The 24,653-nt window shown below is 56.0% G+C and overlaps 1 protein-coding gene across 1 annotated transcript in view; it reads left to right on the top strand.

The window, feature by feature from the left end:
• The first annotated feature begins 21,452 nt into the window (after nt 1-21,452).
• Nucleotides 21,453-24,653, top strand: part of LOC125281381 (dual oxidase 1-like) — a 273,276-nt gene continuing 270,075 nt past the window's right edge. The window contains 1 exon segment of the mRNA XM_057313038.1: nt 21,453-21,627. Within this exon segment, the coding sequence (XP_057169021.1) occupies nt 21,551-21,627 (77 nt within the window). The 5' untranslated portion in view covers nt 21,453-21,550.

The raw sequence follows: 24,653 nt of genomic DNA, 5'->3' as shown, positions 1-24,653 counted from the left end.
CCCCACCAGTGTCTTGGCTGCTAGGCTCCCGTTCCTCTCATCCAGTCTCTGCCGCGCTGCCCCTGTGGCCCACGGAGTCATTCCCCTGCCGTGGTCAGTGGCACTCAAAATGCAATCAATCTGCACTTACAGCTTCTCCAGCCCAGCTGGGTCCTCACCACCGGTTATCATCCCCAGTCCTTCACGGCAGCGTGTGCACACGCTCTCACTTGTATGTTGGCGCACGAACGCAGTCACATGGGTGCACACGCATCCATGCACGCACACAGGCAGGAACGCTCATCCCTCTCACCACAGTGAACCACCTCCTGTTTCCAGTGGGCCACCCTGCGCCCCCACCTGCTCCCTCCATCCGGCTGCCCGCTCCACCTCCCACCCCTCATCCCCCTGCTGACTGGGGAATACAGCCCACTCAGGGCCCCCCCACACCCTCCCTCTGCTCTGCCCTACTCAGACAGCCCTGGTGCCCCAGGACCCTGCCAGGTTCCCAGTGGGAAGTGCTGACTCTGCTAACCTTTTGCTTTCTGACTTTCACGCTCCCTTTCTTCTTTCCTGGCCTGCAAACCCAAAGCCTAGCGATGGAGCCGCCCTCTAAGGATGCTAAAGCAGGGAGCTAGAAGGAGCCTCTGCTGTGACCACCTTCCAGGTGGCTGCTCCAGCCCGGGGCTAGCTCCTCCAGGCTTCTCAGGCCATTAGAAACCCCCTTCTGGTTAAGCCACTGTGGTTCACATAGTGACCTGGTACACCTAGTGACAGAAATCCTAATTGGCACAAAGAGCAGTCCGTGGGACACCTCCTCCAGCACGCCCTCCTGGATTCCCCTGGCAGATGCAGTCCAGGGCGTTGTGTTCTCACACAGGATTGGCTCTTTCCTCATCCCAGTTAACGCTGGCCTCCCAGAGAATCAGGCACACAGCGGAATACACACCTCCTGGGGTTCGGGCCTGGCTTACACTCGCAAGGACGCTTACTTCTTTCTGAGCCGAGTGCCGGGCGTGATGCTTCTGCCCCACGCGCAAGAAAGAGCAGAGCACTCGGACCGGAGCTTGCCTCCAGGTCCCCAGGACTGTGTCCTAGCGCTGCGCCGTCAGCTCCCCTCTTTCAGCTGCTGGTCCTCCAGCTACAAAACCACAAGAAGGCCCACCTGGGGGGCGACATGCATGCGAGGTCTTCGGTCTGGAAAAGATGTGGATGCAGAAAAGCACTGCTGGCCACACGGGACTGTCCATGTCTGCACATCCGTGTCTGGTGAGGCCTGTGCCATTGGAGGCTTGTTGTTCCTGCGGACCCACGGCAGCGCACACATGCCACACGCTTCACACACGTACGCCTCACACCACACATGCCTCACACGCGCCTCACACGCACCCCACACACTCCAAACACCTCACAGATACCACACACCTCACACACACCCCACACGTACCACACATGTACGCCTCACACCACACAGGCATCACACACACCCCACACACTCCATGTACCTCACACATACCACACACCTGACACACACCCCACACGCTCCACACACGTACGCCTCACACCACACAGGCATCACACACACCCCACACACTCCATGCACCTCACACACCCCACACACTCCATGCACCTCACACATACCACACACCTGACACACACCCCACACCCTCCACACACGTATGCCTCACACCACACAGGCATCACACACTCCATGCACCTCACACATACCACACACCTCACACACACCCCACATGCTCCACACATGTATGCCTCACCACACACACCTCACACACACCTCACACACTCCATACACCTCACACATACCACACACCTCACACACACCCCACACGCTCCACACACGTATGCCTCACACCACACAGGCATCACACACACCCCACACACTCCATACACCTCACACAACCCACACACTCCATGCACCTCACACATACCACACACCTGACACACACCCCACACGCTCCACACACGTACGCCTCACACCACACAGACATCACACACACCCCACACACTCCATGCACCTCACACACCCACACACTCCATGCACCTCACACATACCACACACCTGACACACACCCCACACGCTCCACACACGTATGCCTCACACCACACACGCCTCACACACTCCATGCACCTCACACATACCACACACCTCACACACACCCCACATGCTCCACACATGTATGCCTCACCACACACACCTCACACACACCTCACACACTCCATACACCTCACACACTCCATGCACCTCACACACACCACACACTCCACACGCGTACACCTCACACCACACATGCCTCACACACACCACACACTCCATGCACCTCACACATACCACACACCTCACACATACCACACACCTCACACACACACCACACACTCCACACACGTACAACTCACACCACACACACCTCACACACAGCTCACACACACCTCACACACTCCATGCACCTCACACATGCACCTCACACATGCCACACACCTCACAACACCACATGCTCCACACACAGACCACACACTCCACACATGTACAACTCACACCACACAACTTACACACGCCTCACACACACCTCACACACTCCATGCACCTCACACATACCACACACCTCACACATACCACACACCTCACACACACCTCACACACTCCATGCACCTCACACATACCACACACCTCACACATACCACACACCTCACACACACCTCACACACTCCATGCACCTCACACATACCACACACCTCACACATGCCACACACCTCACACACAGCCCACACGCTCCACACACCTAACACACCTCAGACACATGCCACACACTCCACACACGTACACCTCACAGCACATATGCCTCACACACAGCTCACATACTCCATGCACCTCACACACTCCATGCACCTCACACACACCACACACTCCATGCACCTCACACACACACCACACGCTCCACACACGTACACCTTAAACATGCCTCACACACTTCACATAAGCCTCACAGACATGTCACACACATACCACACACACCTCCCACATACTACACACACTTCACACATGCATGCCTCTCACACACACATCAGACACACCACATGCTCTACACATGTATACCTCACACACACCTCACACATGCCTCACACACACCTCACACACACCACACACGTCTGCCTCATACCACACACACCTCACACACACACTTTACACGTACAGCACACACCACACATGCCACACAGACACTTCACAAACACGACACACCTCACACTCCACACATGCTTCACAGAACACACACACCACACACACCACACACAGCATACACCTCACAGACCACACATCTCATACACACAGCATACACACCACACACTTCACACCATCTCACACACCATATACCTTGCACACACACCATACATACACACACAGTACACACACCGCACACCACACACACACACCCATAGGCACCCACACACACAGAGGCATGAGTGTGTCTCCTAAGCCAAAGCAACTTGAACTTCCCTTGGAAGCCACCCAAACCAACCTTAACCACAAGATAGTTCATGCTTGATGACATGGTGCTGATTTGAGAACCAGCCCGGCTTCTCTGGGTTGTTTTCTTTGGGCCAAACATGGTGTCATCACATTCTATATTAGCCTTTGGAACCCTGCTTCCCTCCCCTGAGGCACAGGGGAGGCCTTTCTATAGCTTAACAAATGGGGGAGCTGGAAATCAAAGAACCTTCCAGGCCAGGCTGGCTACACGGGCTCTGGAGAAGGACGTGCTGGCCCACTGCCTGCAGCCTAGAGCAAGCAGAGGGACCCTTCCATCCCTCTCAGCCTGTCTCAGCTGAGGGGCAGTCTGCCTGTCTCTCCCTGTTTCTCTCTCCCTGTCTCCCCATCAGTCTCTGTCTCAGTATCTGTGTGTCTATCTCTGTGCCTGGGGCCCAGCAGGAGCTTGAAAACCAGGCCTGGCTCAGGCTGGCTCCAAGTGGGCAACCGGGGTGCCAGCCCCTGTCCACACTGGCGGCAACGGTCCATATGTAGACTGCCGGTCCTTGAGCCGACACCACCGGAGTGGCTGCCGTGTGTACAGACTGGGCTCTTTGTGTGTGTGTGTGTGTGTCTGTCTGCCTGTCTCTGTGTCTCTCTCTGTGACTCGCTATGTCGGCTTCCCTCTCTATATAGACATTTCTCTCCATCCTCGTCTCTGTCTCGGCGTCTCCCTCTCATCCAACAATTCCACTTCTGGGTATTTCCTGAAAAGAACGGAAAGCAGAGTCTGCAAGGGATATTTTCCGCCCGTGTTCACAGCAGCACTATTCACAGTGGCCAGAAGGCAGAAGTGACCCCAGTGTCTGGGCACAGAGGAAGGTGACAGTGTGGCACACGCACACAGTAGAATATTACTCAGCCCTGAAAAGGAAGGACAGCCTGACACCTGTTAAAACATGGATGTGCCTCAGGGACACTTGTCAGTGAGATCAGCCCATCTCAAAAGTCCTGTGAGGGCCCTGGTGTCACTGAGTTCGCAGAGACACGGAGTGGACGGAGGAGCCAGGGGCTGGGACAGGGGGTCCGTGTGTAACAGGGACAGAGTGTTGTTTGGGGAGAGGAGAGTTCTGGAGGTGGACAGAGGTGACGGTTGCACAATGCCAAGGACCGCCAGGAGCTCCCAGAAGCTGGAAGCTGCTGCAAAGATCCTCCCCCAGAGCCTCGGGAGGAAACCCTGCCCACACCTTGGCTTTGGACGTCTGGCTTCCGGGGCTGCAGGAGAGGACACTCCTGCGGTCTCAGGCCGCCCAGCGGGGGTCATGTGTCCCTCAGGCAGCTTTGGAAAGGGATTCTGCATGGGAGAGCGAGGCCCTCTCCTCTGTCGAGACCAGCAGGGTGGGACCGAGCTGCTCCTTGACTCCACGCACAGCTTCCCTCCCTGCGTGTGTCGCTGCCTCTGGGGAGATCCCAGGGAACCCCGGGCGGCCGGGGGACTGGGTTTGGAAAGCACAGACGCTGAAGTCCCCACTAGCCCCGGCCAGCGGGGGGCCGAGGGGACCCAGGCTTTCCTGGGCCGCCTCCTTCGACCTGCTGTCTCAAGGAGAAGCAATCTCTGCGAAAGTGGGAAAGTGCGCTCTGCGGTCCGCGGTCAGAGCAGGGAGGAAGTGGGGAAATGCGCAGAAGTGCCTGCGACCCGGGCGTCCCTGCCCCTTTGCACTCAAGCCACAGCTTCGCTTTTTCCAGCCAAGTGAGCAGCCCTGAGGTCAGTGAAGCTTCAGGGTGCCCTCCCTCACACAGGCCACTTTCAACGCCCTGCACCTGTTTTTGAATTCTTTTTCTTAAAGGGGGCCCCTCCCCAAATTGTAAAAAAAAAAAAATCAGGGTCCCACGAAGCCTGGCTGGCTGCGCGCTAAGGCCAGGGCAGAGCACTTGGCACACGGCTCCCACAGAGCCGGTCGCGTTGAAGCGGCCCTGGTTTTCTGCCCACTGGCCAGCCAGCCGGCCAGCCAGCTCTCCATACCTTCATCCAACCGGCATCACCGGGTCTCGGCCAGGCGCTGTACTCTTGGCTCTCAGTGCTCATGCTTAGAGGAGGGGGAACAGGATACATGGGAAATGGGAAGCCAGGAACCCGGCGGCAGCATGAGGACCGTGAGGAAAGGGATGGGCTGGAAGAAGCTGTGGAGGCAACGGCTGACCCTGCAGACAGTCCTGACTTACGATGGCTCAACTTACGATGGTTCAAGTGTATGATGGTGTGAATGCTGTAGACATTTGGCAGAAACCATACTTGGAATTTTGTATTTTAATCTTTTCTGGGGCTGGGGATAGGTGGTATGATACTCCCCCCGATCCTCCCTGGTGAGGCTGGGTGGTGGCCGTGGTCCTGGCTCCCAGTCCGCAATCCCGAGGGTCCGATGCTCCGGCAACCATTCCGCACGCACACAGCCCTTCTGTCGCTTTCAGCACAGTGTTCAAGGAATGACGTGTGAGAGTCAACCTGAGGGAGATCTATACTCGGAAACCATCACAGCCCCAGACCTCTGATCTGGACCGTAAGGATGAGTAGGAGTTTGCCGACGGACAAGGGGAAGGCAGCTTAGGCAGAGGAACAGCACGGGCAAAGGGGTGTGCCAGCCCGGGTCACGTGGGCACCCACAGGTGGCAGTCTGCCTGGCCTGCAGGGCTTCTAGATGAAAAGAAAGACGGAGGGGCTGTCCCGGGCGGGGGGGGGGGGCGGAGGGCAGGGATGTGTCTGCTTCCCACAGCTGCCATCACAATGTGCCACGAGCTTGGTGGCTTCAAACTGCGGAAACATGTCGTCTCACAGTCTGGGAGGCCGCAGGTGTGAGGTGAGGTGTGGCTGGGCCGGGCCCTTCTTTGCCTCTTCTGGCTTCGGGCTGTGGCGGGGCTACTCGGTGCCCCTCGGCGTCCCTCCAGCCTCTGCCCCGATGTCCCCTGGAGCTCTCCCCCGTGTCTGTGTCCCTTTCCCCTTCTTACGGGCACACCAGCCCTCTTAGGTGAGCGTCACCCACATGAAGTAACCTGACTACGTCTACAGACACTCTTTCCAAATAAGGTCTCTGGGGTCAGGGCTTCAACAAATCCTTCTGGGGGGCCCCATTCAAACAACGGGACTTGCCACCATTAGATGGATGACATGGACGACATTGTGTCCCCCTCCAAATTCATATGTTGAAGCCCTAAACTTCCGTGTGACTACATTGGAGACAGAGCCCTTAAGGAGGTCGTCAGGGTCAAGCTCTGACCCTGTAGAAACAGATGTCCTTCCAAGGAGAGGAAGAGACACCAGAGATCTCTCCCCTCCCATACGAGGACACCGTGGGAAGGTGGCTGTCTGTGAGCCAGGAAGAGCCAACCCTGATTTTGGATTTTCTAGCCTCCAGAACTGTGAAAAATAAGTTTCTGTTGTTTGAGACAACGGTGTGGGGCTGGGTGACAGGAAGCAGAGAGGAGTTGACAAGCCCCTGGGTCTGGAGGACGTTCTGACCCACACGTGCTGCGGCTGGATGGCCTGGCGGGAAACTGAGCTTCCGGAGATGAACTGGGCATAGCCTAAGGCCTCTGGGAGCTTGGGGTCGGGTGGGGAGGCAGGAAGGGGCCCCAGACCTGCCAGGTAGCCCTGAGCATGTCTTGGGGACATGGTGCCGGGACAAGGAAGCTGCCTGAAGGGGCAGGGCAGGACGCCAAGCTGTGTCCTTACAAGGGAGCAAGAGCACCTGTTATCATCCCTGACCCAGCTGCGCCGCCCAGCCTGACGTCTCCCTCTGAGCTCCTGGCCCCCACATAGGGCCCCTGGCTCAGTCCCCTCCACCACCACTAACTATACGTTCTCAGCCAGTTTCACTTGTTCCCCAAACGGCTCTTCCTCTCCCTGTCACTGCTTCTTCTAACAACCTCCATCCTGCCCCTGCCCCTGCCCCTTTTAGGGCAGCCCCTCCCCCCACTGTCCTGAGAAGAGCTTTCCCTTGCTCCCAGCGTCCTCTCAAAGCCCAGGTCGGTGCAGGCAGCAGGTGGAATAGGCAGCCTGCCTCGGGCTTTTGGCCACCGGGCCCCAATTAGGGGCTCTGGCTGGCTGCCTGATCCAGTCTTGTTTCCCACATGTGGTCCCCACTGGACTGTCTTCTGGCTCCACTCTCTCCCGGCCACCTTCCAGGGAGGGTGGGGTGGCCCAGGTGGGATATCTGGATGCTTCCAGGCCTTTGGGCTCCAACCTCAGGGTCATTCTCAATCCCCTGCTCCAAAACTCCATGTTCAATCGGTTTCCAGTTACTGTGGATTGGTCCTCTGAAATGCTTCGCACATTTGGGTCTTTCTTACTCTGGGGTCACATTCCCAGTGGATGGAGTCACAGTGCTTCAGAGGCCACGCGCGGGAAAGTGGCTGCCTCTCTGACCATCTCTCGCCCATTTCACAGACCATGCAGACTGGTCCCCAGAGCCTGCACCTTCCTCCCACCCTCGTCTCCTCTCACTCTGGCAGCTGGTGGCAAGACTCAGGCTTGAAGAAAGGCAAAGGGTGAGGCTCCTGCATGGGGCAAGGTGGGGGTGGGGAGGGGGTCCTACATCCGGGCCTGGACCAAGGGCTCTGACAGAGCCGTGTGTGAAAGGGCAGGTGGGCACAAGGAGCTGGTGACCAGCGTTGGAGCAGCACGCTGCTGCTGTGAATTATGCCATCACCGTGTCCCTGCGGGCTCGCACGCACAGTCTGCTTGCTGTAGCCTGTAACACTGTGTGTTTCAGCCCTGTGGTCCGCTAGCCCGGACTTCAACCCTCCAAGACAGCTGGACACTGTCCATAGCACCTGGTGCGAGAGCTCCTCAGAAGCCACATGAGAGAGCCAGCGCTTGGACTAGTGCATCAGTCAGGCTGCCTTGACCCCTCCGTGGAGGTTGAGAGGTCATGCTCTGGAGCAGGACCTCTGCGTTTCAGTTCCTCTTCCTTATCCCAGCAGCCGGGCGACCATGGGCACTTCACCGCCTCTCAGCATCTTCCCTCACCCTCATACAGAAGGTGAGCAGAGTGCCTCCTGTGAAGCTTGTTGCCGAGTGGGTGAGCCAACATGCACGAAGGGCTCAGCACAGTCCTAGCAGATGTCACATACTCCGTGGGAAAGCCATCACTGTCACTGCCATTAGGATGACAGGCAAGTCTGTGAAAACCCAAGCTCCAGAGGTCAGATTGATTGGGGCCTTTGATCCAAACGTAGAGACTTTTACCTCTGCGGACAGGGGACTTCTAGAAGCCTGATGGGCATGGAGGTGGATGGAGAATCCCTCCGCTCACGAATGACCTAAATTTCCCAGCCCCACGTCTACCTTGCCCGCTAGCTCAGACCGGTCCCTCTGGCTTCCTTTCCGCGGTCACACTGGAGCAGGAACATACACACATGACAGGGTTTCACGTGCACTCGCTGTTGATTCTCATGCCGCTTCACTGTCGCCTCTGCTCTGTGCAAAGCGGGGCTGAGATGAGCACTTAGAAAAGGTGACATTTGGAGGCATTGGCCTCGCAGATGGTTGGCTCTCTGGGTTGGCGAATTCCAGGCTGCCTTCCTCTGCTGCTGTCCTGCCGTTGCCGTTGCCATGGCGTTCGTGTGCGCACGCAAGAGGCTTACATCTCGTCAGCTTCTGAACACTCCTCCAGAGCCTCGGAGTGGGGTGGGGGGAAGACTGTGTGCAGAGAATCAGGGAGGCTGTGGGGCATGGGAGGGACTCAATCTGGCTCTGGCACCTTGTGCTGATGGAGGCTGGGGGAGAGGGAAGAGGCCTCGCTGTCTCCAAACCGGGACACGTGGACGGAGGCACAGTGCGCCCTTGGGCAGGGGTGGCTGCAAGGCATGCTGGGACCTCAGCAGCACAGGCCGGAGGACCGGGGAGTCAGATGGAGGTCCTGGCACCCGGCCTTCTGCGGGCTCAAGCCTGCGCCTGCCCGGCAGCCCGCTCCCCAGACAGCAGTCCAGGTGAGATTTTAAAAACATAAATGACATTGCATCACACCCCCACTCAAGGACCTCTTCAGTGGCCTCCAGTCACCGTTCAAATAGAATCCAAACTCCCTCCCAAGGCCACAGACAGTAGGTTAGACCTATAAATGCAACATCCACGAAGCTGGGACCCACGCCATCCCTTCCCAGTGTTGTGTCATAGCCAGAAAAGCACGGTCCAGCATTCGAGGGCAATGTCCATCTCTTCAAGTCCTTTCACTCTATTTGTCACATACCAGAAAGTTGACACAGTTCATCGATGTGTCCTCCTCCTCGGGAGCTGCCACACCACCTGTGCTCAGCCTCCCCCACACATCCCTGCTTCTCCGCTTCCCCTCTGCCTTCACCTGCTCTGGGAAACCTAAAGATTCCATCTGGTCAGAGGAGGTCGGCCTCGAAGGGCGGGGAAGAAGAGCAGAGCACACGGGCCAGGGCGGCAGCCGGCCAGCAGCCCACGCACGGCAGTAACTTCGGTCCTGTGCATTAGACTGCATTAGACTGTGAGCCACCCCTGCGCACCTGCTCAGGTGACTTCCTACAACTGCCCCAAAGTCACCGTAAATGCACTTTAAATGCTGCTGATTTAACGCTGTGCCTTTAATAAATAAACAAATACAGAGTTCATGACCTGCTGGCATCGCTGTATTCACAGAGTTTCACACGGCTGGCTCATTCTCATCATTCGGGTTTTTGCCCCAAAACTACCTTTTCTTTTCTTCTTAATTTTTTCATTTTTATTTAAATCCGATTAATTAACATAATGGATTATTAGTTTCAGAGGTAGAGGTCGGTGATTCATCAGTCTTATATAAGGCCCAGTGCTCATTCCATCATGTGCCCTCCTTCATGCCCATCACCCAGTGACCCCATCCACGCCCCCAGCAACCCTCAGTTTGTTTCCTGTGATTAAGAGCCTCTTACAATTTGTCTTCCTCCCCGCTTCATCCGATTTTATTTTTCCCTCCCTTCTCTTATGATCCTCTGTTTCGTTTCTTAAATTCCACATATGAGTGAGATCAGATGATCACTGTCTTTCTCCGATTGACTTATTTTGCAAAAGCTGTCTTTTCAGAGAGGCCTTTCCTGGCCCCTACCTTTCCCCGGAAGAGCCCCTCGCCAGCACAGGGCCCTGTTCTGTAGTGTCTGGAAGGATCTGTCTTAAGCTCCAGCCGTGCGCGTGTAGCGTGAGCGTGTCTCCCTGAGTAGGTCATCGCAGGCACCAGTACCACTGGATAAATGAACTGGTGAGCTGGTGTATTCTGAAATCATGGTGGGGTTTCAGAGCACATCTGGTGGAGAGAGATGTATTCCCTGCCGTGTGACCGTGGGAAAGTCACCTGGCCCGACGTCCCACGCTGTGAACGGGGGATGGTGGTAAGTACCCACTGAAGACAGCCCCGAAGCTTCCCCAGAGGTCCCCGGACAGAACTCACTGGCCTCCCGTGAAGCAGGAATGGTGGACAGCTGGGCTCCCGCGTGGCTGGACTCTGGGGTCACCACTCGCAGTTCCCAGGGATGGGGGAGGCTCTGGGGCCACAGGGCTGGGCAAAGAGACTGCACGGGCTTCGGGACACAGGAGGGGAGGGACTTGTCTGAGAGAGCGGGGCTGGGACTTCCGCTGCCCTCCCTCCTGGCCTGCTCTCCCTCCGCAGCTCTGTTCACAGTGTCCTCCAGCCCCAGGACCAGGGTCTTACTCTGACCGCCCCAGGGACTGCAGCCAGGATGGGACGCAGGGAAGCCGGGAGAGTCGGGGGAGGCCAGGAACCATGGAGAGCCTTGGGGCCTGGCTGGTCCGGAGTGGCCTCCCCTCACGGGATGCCGGCCTTCATCCACCCGCCGCCTCTTGGGCACTGTGTCTCCTGCCTCCTCGCAGGGCTCCTGCCGCCACCGGCCAGCTCGGAGCTCTGGCTCACTCACAACTAGATTTTCTATACCTTCTGCCTACTCATGGCTCCCTCCTACTTCCTCAGGATTCGAGCTCCCTCGGGCCCTGGCAGCCCCTCTGGCCGCAGGGCTTCTTCCTGAGTGTCCTTGAACTCCTGCCACCACCAGCAACTCCAGGACTCTCTCCATGTCTCCCTGTCCAAATTCCTGACACAGGTCAGCTGGCCAAACGCCCTGGCTTGGGCAGCTTTCCAGTGCAGCCGGGTCATCTGCATGGCAGGTCCGCGGGCTTCCTCCGGAATGAGCTGCCCACCCTGCCCAGCTCTCCCTGGCTGGGGCTCTGGCAAGGTCAAGGCCATGAGGCTTTGAGGGTCACCTGTGACAGTTTCCCTGGAAGGGAAGGGTTTTTAGGCACCATGACCATGTGCCTGTCCACCCCCTCTACTTGCCTGACGCTCCAGCCAACACCCCTTACCCCCCCACACCAGCACCTTTGCTTGTGGTCTTGTTTTCGGCCTGCTGTGCTCCCTACCTGCTGTCTCAGCTCAAACGCCACCTCCTCAATGGGGTCCTCCCAGATCGCCGAGTCGAATGTCACTTCTCCGTATTGGGACCTCTAAATCCCCTTGTCCCACTGTGATGCTTCGACTTTTTGTAACTGTGAGTGTGGTGGAAGAATAATGGCTCCCCCTCCCCCAGATATGTCCACATCCTAATCCCTGGGCCCTGTGAATGCGTGACCTAATGTGGCAAAAGGGATTTTGTAGGTGTGACTTAGTTAAGGACCCAGAGAGGGGCCGATCTCCTCGATTGTCTAGTCGTCTCAGTGTAATTACAGGGTCCCTCTGAAGTGGGGCCAGAGGCCAAGAAGGCATGTCTAGAAGCTGAAAAGCCAAAGAAGCAGTGTTCCCTGAGCCTCCAGAAGGAACCAGCTCTGCCGACAGCCTGACTTGAGCTCATGGGATCCACATCGGACTGCCGGCGGCCAGGCCTGTAAGAAAAGAAGTTTGTGTTGTATTGAAGCCCTACAGGCTGTGGTTTGTTCCCGCAGCCATAGAAAACCCATCCCGGTAGCCGATGTGGGATCATTCCTTTGCTGGGGCAGGAGACTCACCAGGGGGGACTGTATCTTGCACGTCTTTGCACATCTACCTACATTTTTTAAAACATGTGTTCATGACTGCACGGGTCTCTCAGTTCTTAACCGAGCGATCCATCCTGGGCCACCCTCCCTCAACCTCCCCCGGGCTCCTCCCCCCGGACCGGCCCTGGGAGGACGATTTCCTGGAGGAAAGGAAGATTTTCCCCTGGCGTGGCAGCACCACTGCCCCCGTCCATGGATGCCTTCCGCGATATTTTTATAAAGTGATTCTCTTATGCAGCACCGTTCACATCCATTGTAAGGAGCAGAGAGGACACTTCCAGGAAATGTCTGCTCCAATAAAGCCACTTTGGCCTCTACCACTGGCCGTCCGACACAGTTTGAGAACTGGCCAGAAAGATAAAATTCACGCTTCTGTGGCTCTTATGCACGGCCACGCAGTCTGGCCTGTCTTCCTCCTGACGCTCGGTGGTTTTTCCCTGTTGCCAAGCCTCGATTCTGGGCCTGCATACCGCCTGGATTCCCTAACGTCCAGACGGTTCCAAGTTTAGGAATCTTAGCAACTGCTGCCTCTCTAGCCTGGAGCGACTTGCCCAGTCTGACCCAGCCCTGCTCTTGCTGGACGATTCGACTGTCACCACGTCCTGTAGAAAATGTCCTTCTGCACGTGGAGATCAGGGGATGTGGGTTCCAAGCAGAGGCTGAGAGTCTTGTGGGGTGAGCCTGTGGTCTCCAAGCCAGGCTGTTGCCCTGACGGGAAGCAAGGGGGCCCTAGGGAGACATCCCCTCTTGCTGGAACATTTTTGTTTTTTTGTTTTGTTTTGTTTTATAAGTAATCTCCACACCCAACGTGGGGCTTGAACTCACGACCCTGAGATCAAGAGTCACATGCACTGCCAACTGAGCCAGTAGGTGCCCCTCTTGCTGGAACTTCTAAGCTCATGGCTTCTCTCTGTTGCCCCAGCCACGCAGGCCGCTATATAATTTGTGAGCCCAGTACAAAATGAAAACGTGGCGCCCCAGCCAGAGGCAGGAAGTCTACCTCCCTTTCCTGCGGGCCATCACCCCAACCATCGTGGAGAACAACCTCCAAAGGATTAGACAGCTCGGGGACATGTTTGGTGCTTGGATCAGAGAGGGTGCTGTGGGACTACCAGCCAAGGGTGGGGGCAGCCACGACTATGCCCCGCTTGCCAGGGGTGGAAGGCGGCAGCCCTGGGGTGGGTGCGGGAGGGGTGAGGCTGGACAGGACTCAGGACCCTAGGAGGCAAGGAGGCCGGGAGGTGACCAGGGGTGGGGCCAAGGCTCCAAGCCCCCCACCCAGTCTGCTGCATTGTCCCTGGACCTCACTTACAAAACTCAAAGATACAATTAAGAAGAATTTCAAGGGGTTGGGGCACCTGAGTGGCTCAGTCGGTTAAGCGTCTTCAGCTCAGGCCATGATCCCAGGGTCCTGGGCTCGAGCCCCCCATCGGGCTCTCTACTCAGTGGGGAGCCTGCTTCTCCCTCTCCTTCTGCCTGCCGCTCTGCCTGCTCGTGCTCTCTCGCACTGTGTCAAATGAATAAATAAAATAAAATCTTAAAAAAAAGAGAGAGAATAATTTCAAGTGGTGTCTGGGTGACTCAGTTGATAAAGCATCAGACTCTTGATTTCGGCTCAGGTCGTGATCTTAGGGTCATGGGATCAAGCCAAGTCAGGCCCTGCCCTGGGTGTGGAGTCTGCTTGAGATTTCTTTCCCTCTCCCTCTGAGTGCATGCTCTCTCTCTCTCTGTCTCTCCATCTCAAAAAAAAAAAAAAAAGAAAAAGAAAAAAGAATTTCCAGATGGTGACAGCAGGGTGTCGAACCCCAATCATAAGTCCCCTTCTGAGCACAGGGCGCTGTGTGACTGGACTGGTCACACACCCAGGAAGCCAGCCCTCCAGCCAGTCCCCTGCCCAGACAGGGTGGGCCGGGCCTTCACTGCTTGCCTCCTGTGACCATGGCCCTTCCCATCCATCCGCCCACCAGGCTGGCCGCCGCAGGCCAGGGTCCAGGCTCCAGAGGTGCACACGGCAGTCTCTGTGGGGGTTGTCCAGCACATTCTGGGTGCCCACGCTGGTCGCAGGAGAACTCCAGGGAGTCTGTGGCCCTGACGGGAAATATTTCTCCTGTCCTGCCCCAGGCTGACCAGACTCCTTGCCCCCCACAGGCCAGCTCCTCTGGGCTGCACCCAGTGCCCCCCCGAGGAACAGCTTGTGACTGCCACGACCGCCACTCCTGACGGGAGCTCCTTCCCATGCCAGCAGGCCCTTCACCCCAGAGGGAGACATTGGGGATTGGAGGTCCGGGCCACCGGCTGGGGAGCGGTGGAGCTGGGCTGCCCCCGAAGCTGCAGACCAGCAGTGCTGAGCCCCCGCCGGCACCCACTCCCCCTCCCGCCCCCGCTGGGTGCACAGCCTTCCTGCTGCTATTTCCCCCTGCCATATGCACCCTCACTAAATTTACATTAATCATTCAAAAGAGAAGGAGCCTGAGCTTCTGCACTCTCATCTGCTTCCTGGGCATTAGGACCTCTGCACGAGGCTTCCTTCAAGGCCGCCGCGGTCCTGGGCCCACTGGCTTGCACTGCCTGCCTATCCTTGGTCTGAAGCGACCTTCTCCCCCTCTCCTCTTTCGGGATGTTTTCCACGTTTAGTAGATATGTGCGCCGTGGCTGGTGTGTTTTGGTATCCAGTTAGTAACTTCTGCTTGCAGGCGCGCAGACCAGAAGGAAGCCACCCCTGTGTGCTCCTCTGATCCCTCCTAGGCCTCACCCAGCTAGGGCTCAGCGGCCCTGGTCCGCGGGAGGGGAGGGTCTGCGGGATCCAGAGCTCCGGGAAGCCCAAATTCCTTATCTATTTCCTCCCAGCCAATGCTCTGTCTTAACATAGGACTCCCAGCCTAATACATTTTACAGGCTGCGGTGCTCTGCGGATTGAAGGAGCATTACAGGACGCGACGCGCTGGCAGAGGCTCCGGACATGGCCAACATGTAGAGCGGGGCTCTGGGCGCTGGTCCGCCTGAGCTCAAACCTTCCCCCGGCTCTCAGTCAGCTGCAGGCCGATTGGGCCGCTACCTCTCTGGAGTTCAGGGTCATCTGTCAAAAGGGGGTCACGGGACTCGCGACCTCCAAGGCTGCTCTGAGGTTTAAATGGGTTGAGATCGGCGAAGTTCTTAGAATCAGGCCTGGCACGAGAGCGCTATTCAAATATTTGCTAAGGAAATAAATTCCCTCTTCCCTCCTGAGTTCTAGGCCAATGAGAGAGACGCTGGAGATGCAAATAGTGGCTTTATTAAGGGGGAGACTGAACTTGAGGCCTGACTCACAGCCACAACTGTGCGCCCCAATTGGAACGGAACTTCTCCGCTGCAGGCTGGCCAGCCCTGTCCTATAGGCTCCCTGTGTCGTGAGGCTGTGACCGGAGGGCAGGGCAGTGAGGGAAGGACCAGTGGAACCAAGCCTGGTCAGGCCCCTGCTGGTCAGGCCCCCGTTCCCCACACCCCAAGCAGACAGGAGAGGTGCAGAGAGGCCGGGGCTGTCCTGCCCCTTCCTTCAAACACTGGGGGAGAGGGCAGGGGGTCGATGAGAGAGCATCTGTTACCGCATGCACATCTGGCACGTGTTCGGTTCTTCCCTGCTCACAACAGTCTGACAACGAAGTATCACCATCCCTACTTTTTCAGACAAAACAACTGGGACTCAAAAACTTTAGGTGGGGCGCCTGGCTGGCTCAGTCAAGAGTGTGCGCTCTTGATCTCGGGGTCGTGAGTTCAAGCCCCACCTTGAGGGTAGAGATGACTTAAATAAGTAAAACGTAAACGAAAAAAGAAAATCTCAACACATTAGGTGACTTGTCCAGAGGTCCCATGGCTAGGAAGCCACCAAGCCAAGATGTAAGCCCACCTATTTCGCACTCGGAGGCATGGGCTCTCTCCCCTTCACCATGGCAGCTGTGGTTCCACGGGAGCCACTGGGACATGCTGGTCAGCTATGGCTCTCGGGAGAGTTGGCACAATTTGTTAGCTGTCCCTTTCCTTCGGAAGGGAACACGCTTCGGTGTTGACGCTTGGTCAAGGAGGCAGGCATAACGGGTTCAGATGATGGTGTTTATTGGCCGGTTTCTGTCTTAGGTGCGGGGCCCAGGGATGGGGGAGTCCAGGCTGGGCAGGGGTGTCCTCACGAGGCCCTGCCACTGTGCCCCTGCGAGAAGCAGCCAGGAGCTGAGAGAGACAGTCCCCACCACTGAGCCCACCAGGCCCAGAGTCCCAGGAGCCTTCTGCCTCTGAGATCTGGACACAGTGTGACTGTCACTATTTTGAGGGTGTCAGAGGAAGAGCAGGGGCCAAGAGTAGGACCCCCAAAACTGCCAGGTGACACGGTGCCTTGCCCAGCTTAGAGAGAGCACTCCACATAGCAGGGCTGGCTCTGCACGAGGGCAGGGGAGGAGGGGGGGGCAGTTCTGGCTCATTGGGCACAAGCAATCCAAATGGACTCTGGCTGACTTTAGCACAAAACGAATGTACTGGATGGATATAGATTAGCCTCCACAGTCCAGGGAAGACACAATGACCCAGGCCTGCGCAGGCCAGGAACTGGGGCGGCCCTGGGGGTCCAGGTGGGGATGGAAATAACAGGATGGATTAGAGAACATTTGGCCTGGGAAAGCAACAGGAACTGGTAACGGGGTGGGTAGAGGGGACAGGCAGAAGGAGGACTTGGGGAGGGGGCTATGAAGAGGCCCAGGCTCCAGGAGCAAGGACAGCCTGCTAGGAATGGGGGGCTTCCATCTGGGGGAACTGTGAGCTCAATGTGCCTGTTGGACCCCAGTCTGGAGTCTGGGCAGAGGCCCGGCCCAAGGTCCAGGTTTGGGGGTCATCAGCACAGGGTGACTGTGGAAAAATGAAGGTGTGAAGGGACAGCAGGGACATTGCCTGGAGGGGAGAGGAGATGGGCATGGGCCCTTCCTCTCCCCAGCAGGTGACCCTGTGGTCTACATGGGCCTGTGGCACAGCTGGTACCTTCTCTGCCCTTCCACGGTACGTGGCCTAGCATCGAGCACATGGTAGGTACTCAATGAACACCTGCAGCTTGATGTATCAATTGGAAGGAGACAGCTGGATGCAGAAGCTGCTCCCATGTGTCAGGCCTCAAGGACGACCCAGAACGCATCACCCACAGAGCTGCATGGGGCCGTTCTAAGTCACACTTTCTGCCTCCTGACCCTTTAAGGCAAACAACTGTGTTCATCTGAACCAGAGTCCCCGACTTGGCATCCCCGTGGATAGAAAAGAAACACAGGATGACACATCCCGCCCGCTCCCAAATGCTATGTTCTGCCCAGAGATACAAACATATCCACATATTTAAATGCAGGCCGCCCACTTGCTTGGAAGGGGGTGGATCCCAGGGTGACAAGTACACGCGGTCCTGGCCGGGTTGACATGGAAGTCTTTCCCCAAAACCTGTCACTCTCGGACACGTTGGTCCGCCACCATCCTAGCTCAGCGCCCTTTGTTTGATGCCCTGTCAGGTCTGTGTCTGCAGGCCTGCCCCTCGCAGGTGCGCCTGGGGCCCTGCTCTGATCTGCACCAACCTCAGTTGGTTCGCGACACCGAGGAGCTGGCGGGTTGGTTGTGTGTCCTCGAGATCTGCCTGCTGCCGCACGGCCGTCTGCTGGAGGTGGGGGTTTCCTAAAGCGTTGTTTTAAAGCCGGCACAGCGATGTGTTTGTTGAGCCTCGCTGCTGGCTTTGCAATTCGTGTGAGAGCCAGGCTTCGTCCTGGCCCCGGAGAGCTCCGGTGGGGACCGCCGATAGCCTGCCACAGGCTAAATGTCAGACTCTTGTGAATTCGCAGGACTTCAGAGCTCAAGGGGCCACCCGGGAGCTCACCTAAGTCCTCTGTCCTTCCACAGAGCAGGGGCGCCAGGCTGAGCAGGGCGACGTGACAGAAGAGGCAGCTCTGGGTCCCCAGCTGTGTGGTCTTTCCTGAGAGGCGAGTGAGAAGCCACGTTGACTTTCACCGGGAGCCAGACCGCTGCCTCCCTTTGGGGCTGGCCGAGGTCCCAGCTCTTTTCCTGTCCCTGAGGCATAGGTGGCATTTCCAACCGGCTGAGTCACCAGGGTTTTTTCCAGGTGGAGATGGTAATTACCAACCAAGCAGAGCCCAGAGCTCCTTTGTTGCCCGTGGAGGCAGCTCTGGGCTGCCAATTTAGGCCCAAGGCTCTCTGTGTAGATATGTGTCCTCAAAGCCCGTTTGTGGAACGAGCAGAGAGTCCTGGTCACTCTCCCCGACACACGAGATGAGCTACAAACTACAGGTCCGTATTGGGGGCGGTGACCGCGGCACTCGTGCCCTCCCGCATCAGACCCAGGGCCCCTATCAGATGAGCATCCGTGCAGGAGATGCGCTGTGAACAAGACGCCCGCTCTTTCCTAGGCAGATGCTGCTTATTCCTTGTAACGGCCACATGATCCCCGTTGTAAACACGAAGGACCTCAATTTTAGGGAGCTTAGGCCACTCTGTTCCTTACCCTAAGGAGTTTACCATGCAGGCAAGTCAAGAAGTACAAAACCACAGCCAGAGGGTCAAAGGTAACACGCTGTACATAATCACGGGGAGAAAGGAGTACATAGGGAAACCTTCATTCAGTCGTTCAACAAACACTGGATTTAGCATGAGGTAATCCCCGTTCTTGGCTGGGTTCTGCCCAGAACTCCTGTGTCCCACACACCTCTGGTGCTGATTTGCTGATGTCCTGGGTGAGGCACTTCCTTGCCTCGGTTTCCCCCTTACGGTGACCACGCTGGCTGCCGACACTGTTAACAAGGATGCTGCGGGAAGGAGGAGGTGCCAGCCTCGGAGTGTGGGTTCCCGGGGGAGGGGGTGCAGGCCTTTCCCCTGTAATTTATTTCCAGCTCAGGTGCTTGTGAACTCCTCCCAATCCTCCTGCTGAAGTGTGTGCAATGTCTGTGGGTTGTCACACGCATTAATTATCTGCTGAAGGTTATAAAGTACCCCTCGCTTTGGCTAGATCACTTTAAAGAAAAGAGCTTTATCAACGTCGCCATTAAATGCAATCTCAGAGAGTGGAGAAGATGGAAAGGAAAATCGCTCAAGCCAAAGAATAAATGACATTTCAGAAAACGCAGAACAAGTGGATATGAAAACTAATTGGAACTTAAAGTGACGACACGACCAATGACATAGTCGCGGATTCTGGGTTGCTTCGGGCAAGAAAGGGGGACGGTACACACGGAGCCAGACAAGAGGCCCTGAGGCAGGGTGCAAAAGGTTTGATCCTGGGCAGTGTCTTAACCCTTCTGTGCCTCCGTTTTCTCATTCATGAAATGGGACAATATTCACACTGAACCGGAAAGTGATAATAAGAGAATACAACTTCATACGCCTGGCATCTACCAGGCGCTCACAAATCACAGCTGTCATCACGGAGAGTCAACGGCGGAGGAAGCGAGAGGTGGGCACGGAATTCGCAGGTGCTCAGAACGCATTTCATTTCGTTGGACTAAAATGAAGCTTTGTTTTAAATGTCCCTGTCTCATTGTTTCCAGACTGTATGTCATCTCACCATGCAGCACATAGACCGTGCAATGCTGGTAAATATAACAGGCTCCTGCGGGGGGGGGGGGGGGCGGTGTGCTGATTTGTGGCGTGTGCCAGTCTCCATGGGGTGCATATTCCCACCGTGGCTGATTTCAAGCTCCCAGCCTGCCCTCACTGAACAGTCAGGAAGAGACGTCGGCGGCTCGTCACGTCATTTCCGTGGATTTCTGCTGTAAAGATACAACAGACGAGAGCGTAGATGATGGCAGTATGTAGTAAAGCCATTAGGAAATGATGAGTTTGGGATATTTATTACCTTTGTTCTTTTAAAGATTTTATTTATTCATTTGAGAGAGAGAGAGAGCAGGGGGAGGGGCAGAGGGAGAGGGAGAAGCTGACTCCCCTCTGAGTGGGGAGACCAATGCAGGGATCCATCCCAGGACCCTCCTGGCTTGTGGTGAGGATCAAAGTGACGCCATAAAGATGAAAGTAGCCCTGCCTCTGGTTTCATTTCCTACCGCAAGGTTGTCATTTTTTTTTTTTAAAGAACACAAATCAGATATTACTTCCTGCTTGAAACCCTCCCCAGGCTGCCTGCGGCCTAAAGAACAAATGCCAGGCTCCTAAGGATGCCTGAAGAAGCCCCTGGACGAGTGCATTTTTGCCCCTTCCACTTGGTGTCCTGGGTCTGCTCAGCTGCCCTTGGCCTGGTGACTCCCAGATCCCCGGGGTCCTCTTCTTTCTCCAGCCCAGAGACCAACACGCAGGCCCCACATCTGTCTACCTCCAGCCGCCTCCCACAGCCTCTTTCAGGCCGTTTTCCAGGATCCAATCTAAGTACAGCCCAGCATTAGCTGTGATGCCACGGAACACATCCCTGAGCCTCACTCTCCTGTGTGCAGAGGGGCCCAGGACACCTAACTCCTCGGGGTGGGCAGGAAGCCTGGCGAAGACACGTGCGAGGACTCGGGCCAGGCCCCGGCCCACTGCGGGGCGCGACCCTGCGGGTTCCGGGGCTGGGGCTGCCCTGCAGGGCGGAGGGCTAGGGAGGCCCTGCAAAAGGGCCGCGTCCGGGCTGTGGTGGGCAGGGCAGCGGGTGGGAGGGCTTCCCCGAGGTCGGTCCAGCCCCGCCGGCCCAGAGTGCCACCAGTGGGACCCCAGGGACCTCAGTTCGGCGGTCCGCCCCTCCCGGCCTCCGCCGAGGCTTCCCCAGACCCGGCCACCACATGCGCGCTCAGTCCCTTGCCGTCCTGAATGAGAGGCGCGACTGTCCGGCGCGGTCTCCGGAGCGGAGCCCCAGGACTTGCAAGGCAAGCGCGGGCCGCCAAGCGCTTGCCCGGTCCTCCCGGCGGGGGGGGGGGGGGGAAGCTCGGCGCGGGGACGCGCTCCTCAGCCGGTCGCCGCGCATGCGCGGCCCGCGCCGACGCAGCACGACCCGAGAGCGCAACCCCGCCGCTGCCGCCGCCGCCGCCGGGCCGGGACCGCTGTGCGCCTGCGGCGTGAGGCGTTGGATGGAGCGCCGCCCGTCGATTCGCGGCGCCGCCTCGCAGTGGTCTGCCCTCGCCTCCTGGTGTCCCGCGCGGTCCGAGTGAGTGCGGGAACGGGGCGGGGGCCGGGATGCGGGCGGGTGGGCCGGCTCCTGGAGCTGCGGGTTGGCAGGGCCGCGGCCCGCGGGCGGAGGGCCGAGCGGGGCCAACCAGCCGGTCCGCGCGGCGGATGCGGCGGAGACGGACCCCTGCCGCGCGCCGCTGGGGAGGCCTAGCATGTGGGGAGGCCGGAGAAGTGGGGAGGACGAGGGAGGGGCCCGGGGAGGACGGCGCTGTGGGGAGGATCGGGGCGCGGGCGTGTCGGGAGATGTGGGGCGGACTGGGGGTCTCCGGGAGGACGGAGATGTGGGGAAGTCGGCGGGGGGACAGGAGAGGCCAGGGAAGGTGGACGAGGGGGCGGGTTCTGGGAGAACGGCGATGGGTGGAGGACGGACTTGTGGCGAGGTCGGCGGGCTCCGGCAGGCCAGGGGACGAGGGGAGCCCGGGGGCTCGGGTAAACGGGGAGGTTTGGGGGACGTGAGAAGGCCTGGGGGTGTTCGTGAAAGATGGGGAGGTTGGTGGATTCGGGGGTCTCGCAGAGACGGAGGGGCTTGAGGCCGGAACGCACAGGGAGGCCGGGGGCTTGGGGAGGCCAGCCGGCCTCCTTGGGAGCCGGCCGATTGCCTCAAAAATAAAAGGGGGGAGAGAGGAAGGAGGAGGAAGAGGGAAATCCTTGGGGACCTGGAGGTGGGGCGGAGGAATAGCCCGGACCCGATATGGGGACTCACTGGCCCTCAGGCAGGGAAGGGCGGGCCTCGAACCCGGATCCGGGCGGCTCCTTCCCCGCAGCTGGCGCTCAACTTGCTGTGGCCCTGTGGTTTTCGGGGCGAAAGCCCCGGAGACCTCCTTTATTCATTGTGCCTCCAAGTTTACCCCTCTTCCCAACCCAGCCCCCAGCTCTGCTTCTGACTTAGGTGGAAGAAGGACTTGCTGTTTCTTTCTCTCTCGTTTCCTTTCTTTTCTCAGGAGGAGGAGGAGGAGGGGTGTGTGTGTTACTTGGTTTTATTTAAATGCAGGATTTAGCTTAATGCGCTAAGGGTAAAAAGAAATTTTTTTTTAGTCATTTCAACAGTGTCTCATTCTTGCATGGTTAGCCTGCAGCTGGGTTTTTGGCAGTGAGACTAAGATAATAGTAATGTAGTAATTATGGGAACTGGTTGAAATACGTTCAGGCTGAAGGCGGTGTAAGGATTTGGGGATCTGTACATAAGACGAGCAACGCTGGGATTCTTAGGTAGAATGTCAACATTTTCGAGGTTGGAAAAATAGGCCATTACTATTTGAAATGAAATACCAGATCCTCACCCTTAATATTTTATTTGTAAAACTCATAATGGAAGCAGTCTTCTCTTGGAAATGTGTGAACTCTGGTCCGTTGTCTCATCTCTGAAAACGTGAAAGATTGAAGTGATGGAAAGATACATTGCAAATTAGCATTCACCTTATTTTTGTTGAGATCCAATGTAGGTAATTTTTTCATGCCATTGTACTTTGGAGATAATTTTTAACATCCTGCAATATTTAAACACATGAAACTTTTGAAGAAAGTTTGTGTTCCGGTGTCTTTATGAGTACATTGTTTTCTCTTTGTGGCTGTCCTTGAAGGTGAAACACTGAATGAGCCTACCACTCGTGTCTTGAATACATTTGTGTGCTAAATGTTGTCGAAGCAGCAAGATCCCATGTTACACATTCTTTAAGTAATATCTTTCCGGTGATTATCATATACTCCGATTTAATAATGAAAACTGGGGAAAGATGGTTTAAAACCCATTGCTGTCTTTTAAAGGGTCCCACAATCAACCTAAGACTTGAGTATATACACTGAATAAAAGGACCTACGCATTGTTCAGAGGTTATGATGCATCAAGAAGCAAGTCCTTGGATAAATAAAGACATTGAATCCAGAACTTAGTGTTTAAGGTTTGGGGCCAAGAGTCCTGGGGCAGAGCCCTACAGGAGAGAGGACTTCAGCCTCTTTTCAGGCCGGCGGTCCGCTGAAGGTGAGTCGTGATTAGGAGTGAAGCTCCATGAGTGCGATGGGGTGGAAGTGTCCGGTGAAACCAGAAGTTAGGAGCCGCAGTGAGGATCATTAGAACATTTCTCACTAACATCGTTTCTCTAGCACTCCATGCCCATTGTTGGAAATTAGAGAACTTGACATCCCAATTCTTAAAATTGGGTTCTTCAGCAAGTCACATAACTTTTCTCGCTGGGAAGTTTGAGAAATTGTCTAAATAACAATTGTATTGTTAAAGCTATCCCCTTAAAAAAATGCTGATTAGTTCCCGCAGGAAAAATTATAGTGTCTTCTGTGTACTGTATATGTTCTATAGTGTAGTAAAGAGTCATTTTGAACATGACTCTTCTTTTTTGGATGTTAGTTTTGAGTTGCTACTTCTCTATCTCTAAAGATTTTATGGAAACCTTTTTTCCTGTATTTTTAAGTGTCTTAATTTTGAGAAAATACTTGTCTCAAGGGTAGCACAGGAAAGATGAGAGTCAAAGTCTTAATATGTAAGTCTTTAACTTTTGAAAGTAAACATTTTCATTTTAGACAGTTTTCAGCTAAAATCTTGTTTTAAATTTCAATATAATTAAAAGTTCTATCATTTGTGAAATGAGGGGGTTTTTTTTGGCTTGTAAACCAGTAAAGTTTAGTTTCTGTAGTAGTTTATTTTGTCTTAAAGCTCAAGCTTAAGAACTTATTTCATTACTGTATGTCCTTACTAAAATCCCTTAAATAATTAGCAAAATATTGCTGTGGGGGTCTTTGGGAATTTTTACTGATGCCTATAGAAATTATTTAAAATGCAAATTCTGAAAACTTGGGCAAAGTAAATGACCTTATTTGAGTGAATAGTAATTAATTCCAGGAAGTTTGTGAGTGCAGTAAGCATTCAAATCTGAAGTCGCATCTCTGTCCTTAGAAGGATCCTCGGTGGAAGAGGATGAGCGCGGTTCCAGCTCCTGTTTGGGTGTACCTGTGTTTCAGTGCCTCAGCCAGCTGCCTTAAGTAGTTGTTTTT

This window comes from Ursus arctos, unplaced genomic scaffold (assembly GCF_023065955.2).
Source record: "Ursus arctos isolate Adak ecotype North America unplaced genomic scaffold, UrsArc2.0 scaffold_16, whole genome shotgun sequence".
Classification (NCBI taxonomy): Eukaryota; Metazoa; Chordata; class Mammalia; order Carnivora; family Ursidae; genus Ursus; species Ursus arctos.
The sequence above is the reverse complement of the archived record's forward strand: the minus strand, read 5'-3'. Positions and strand labels throughout refer to the sequence as shown.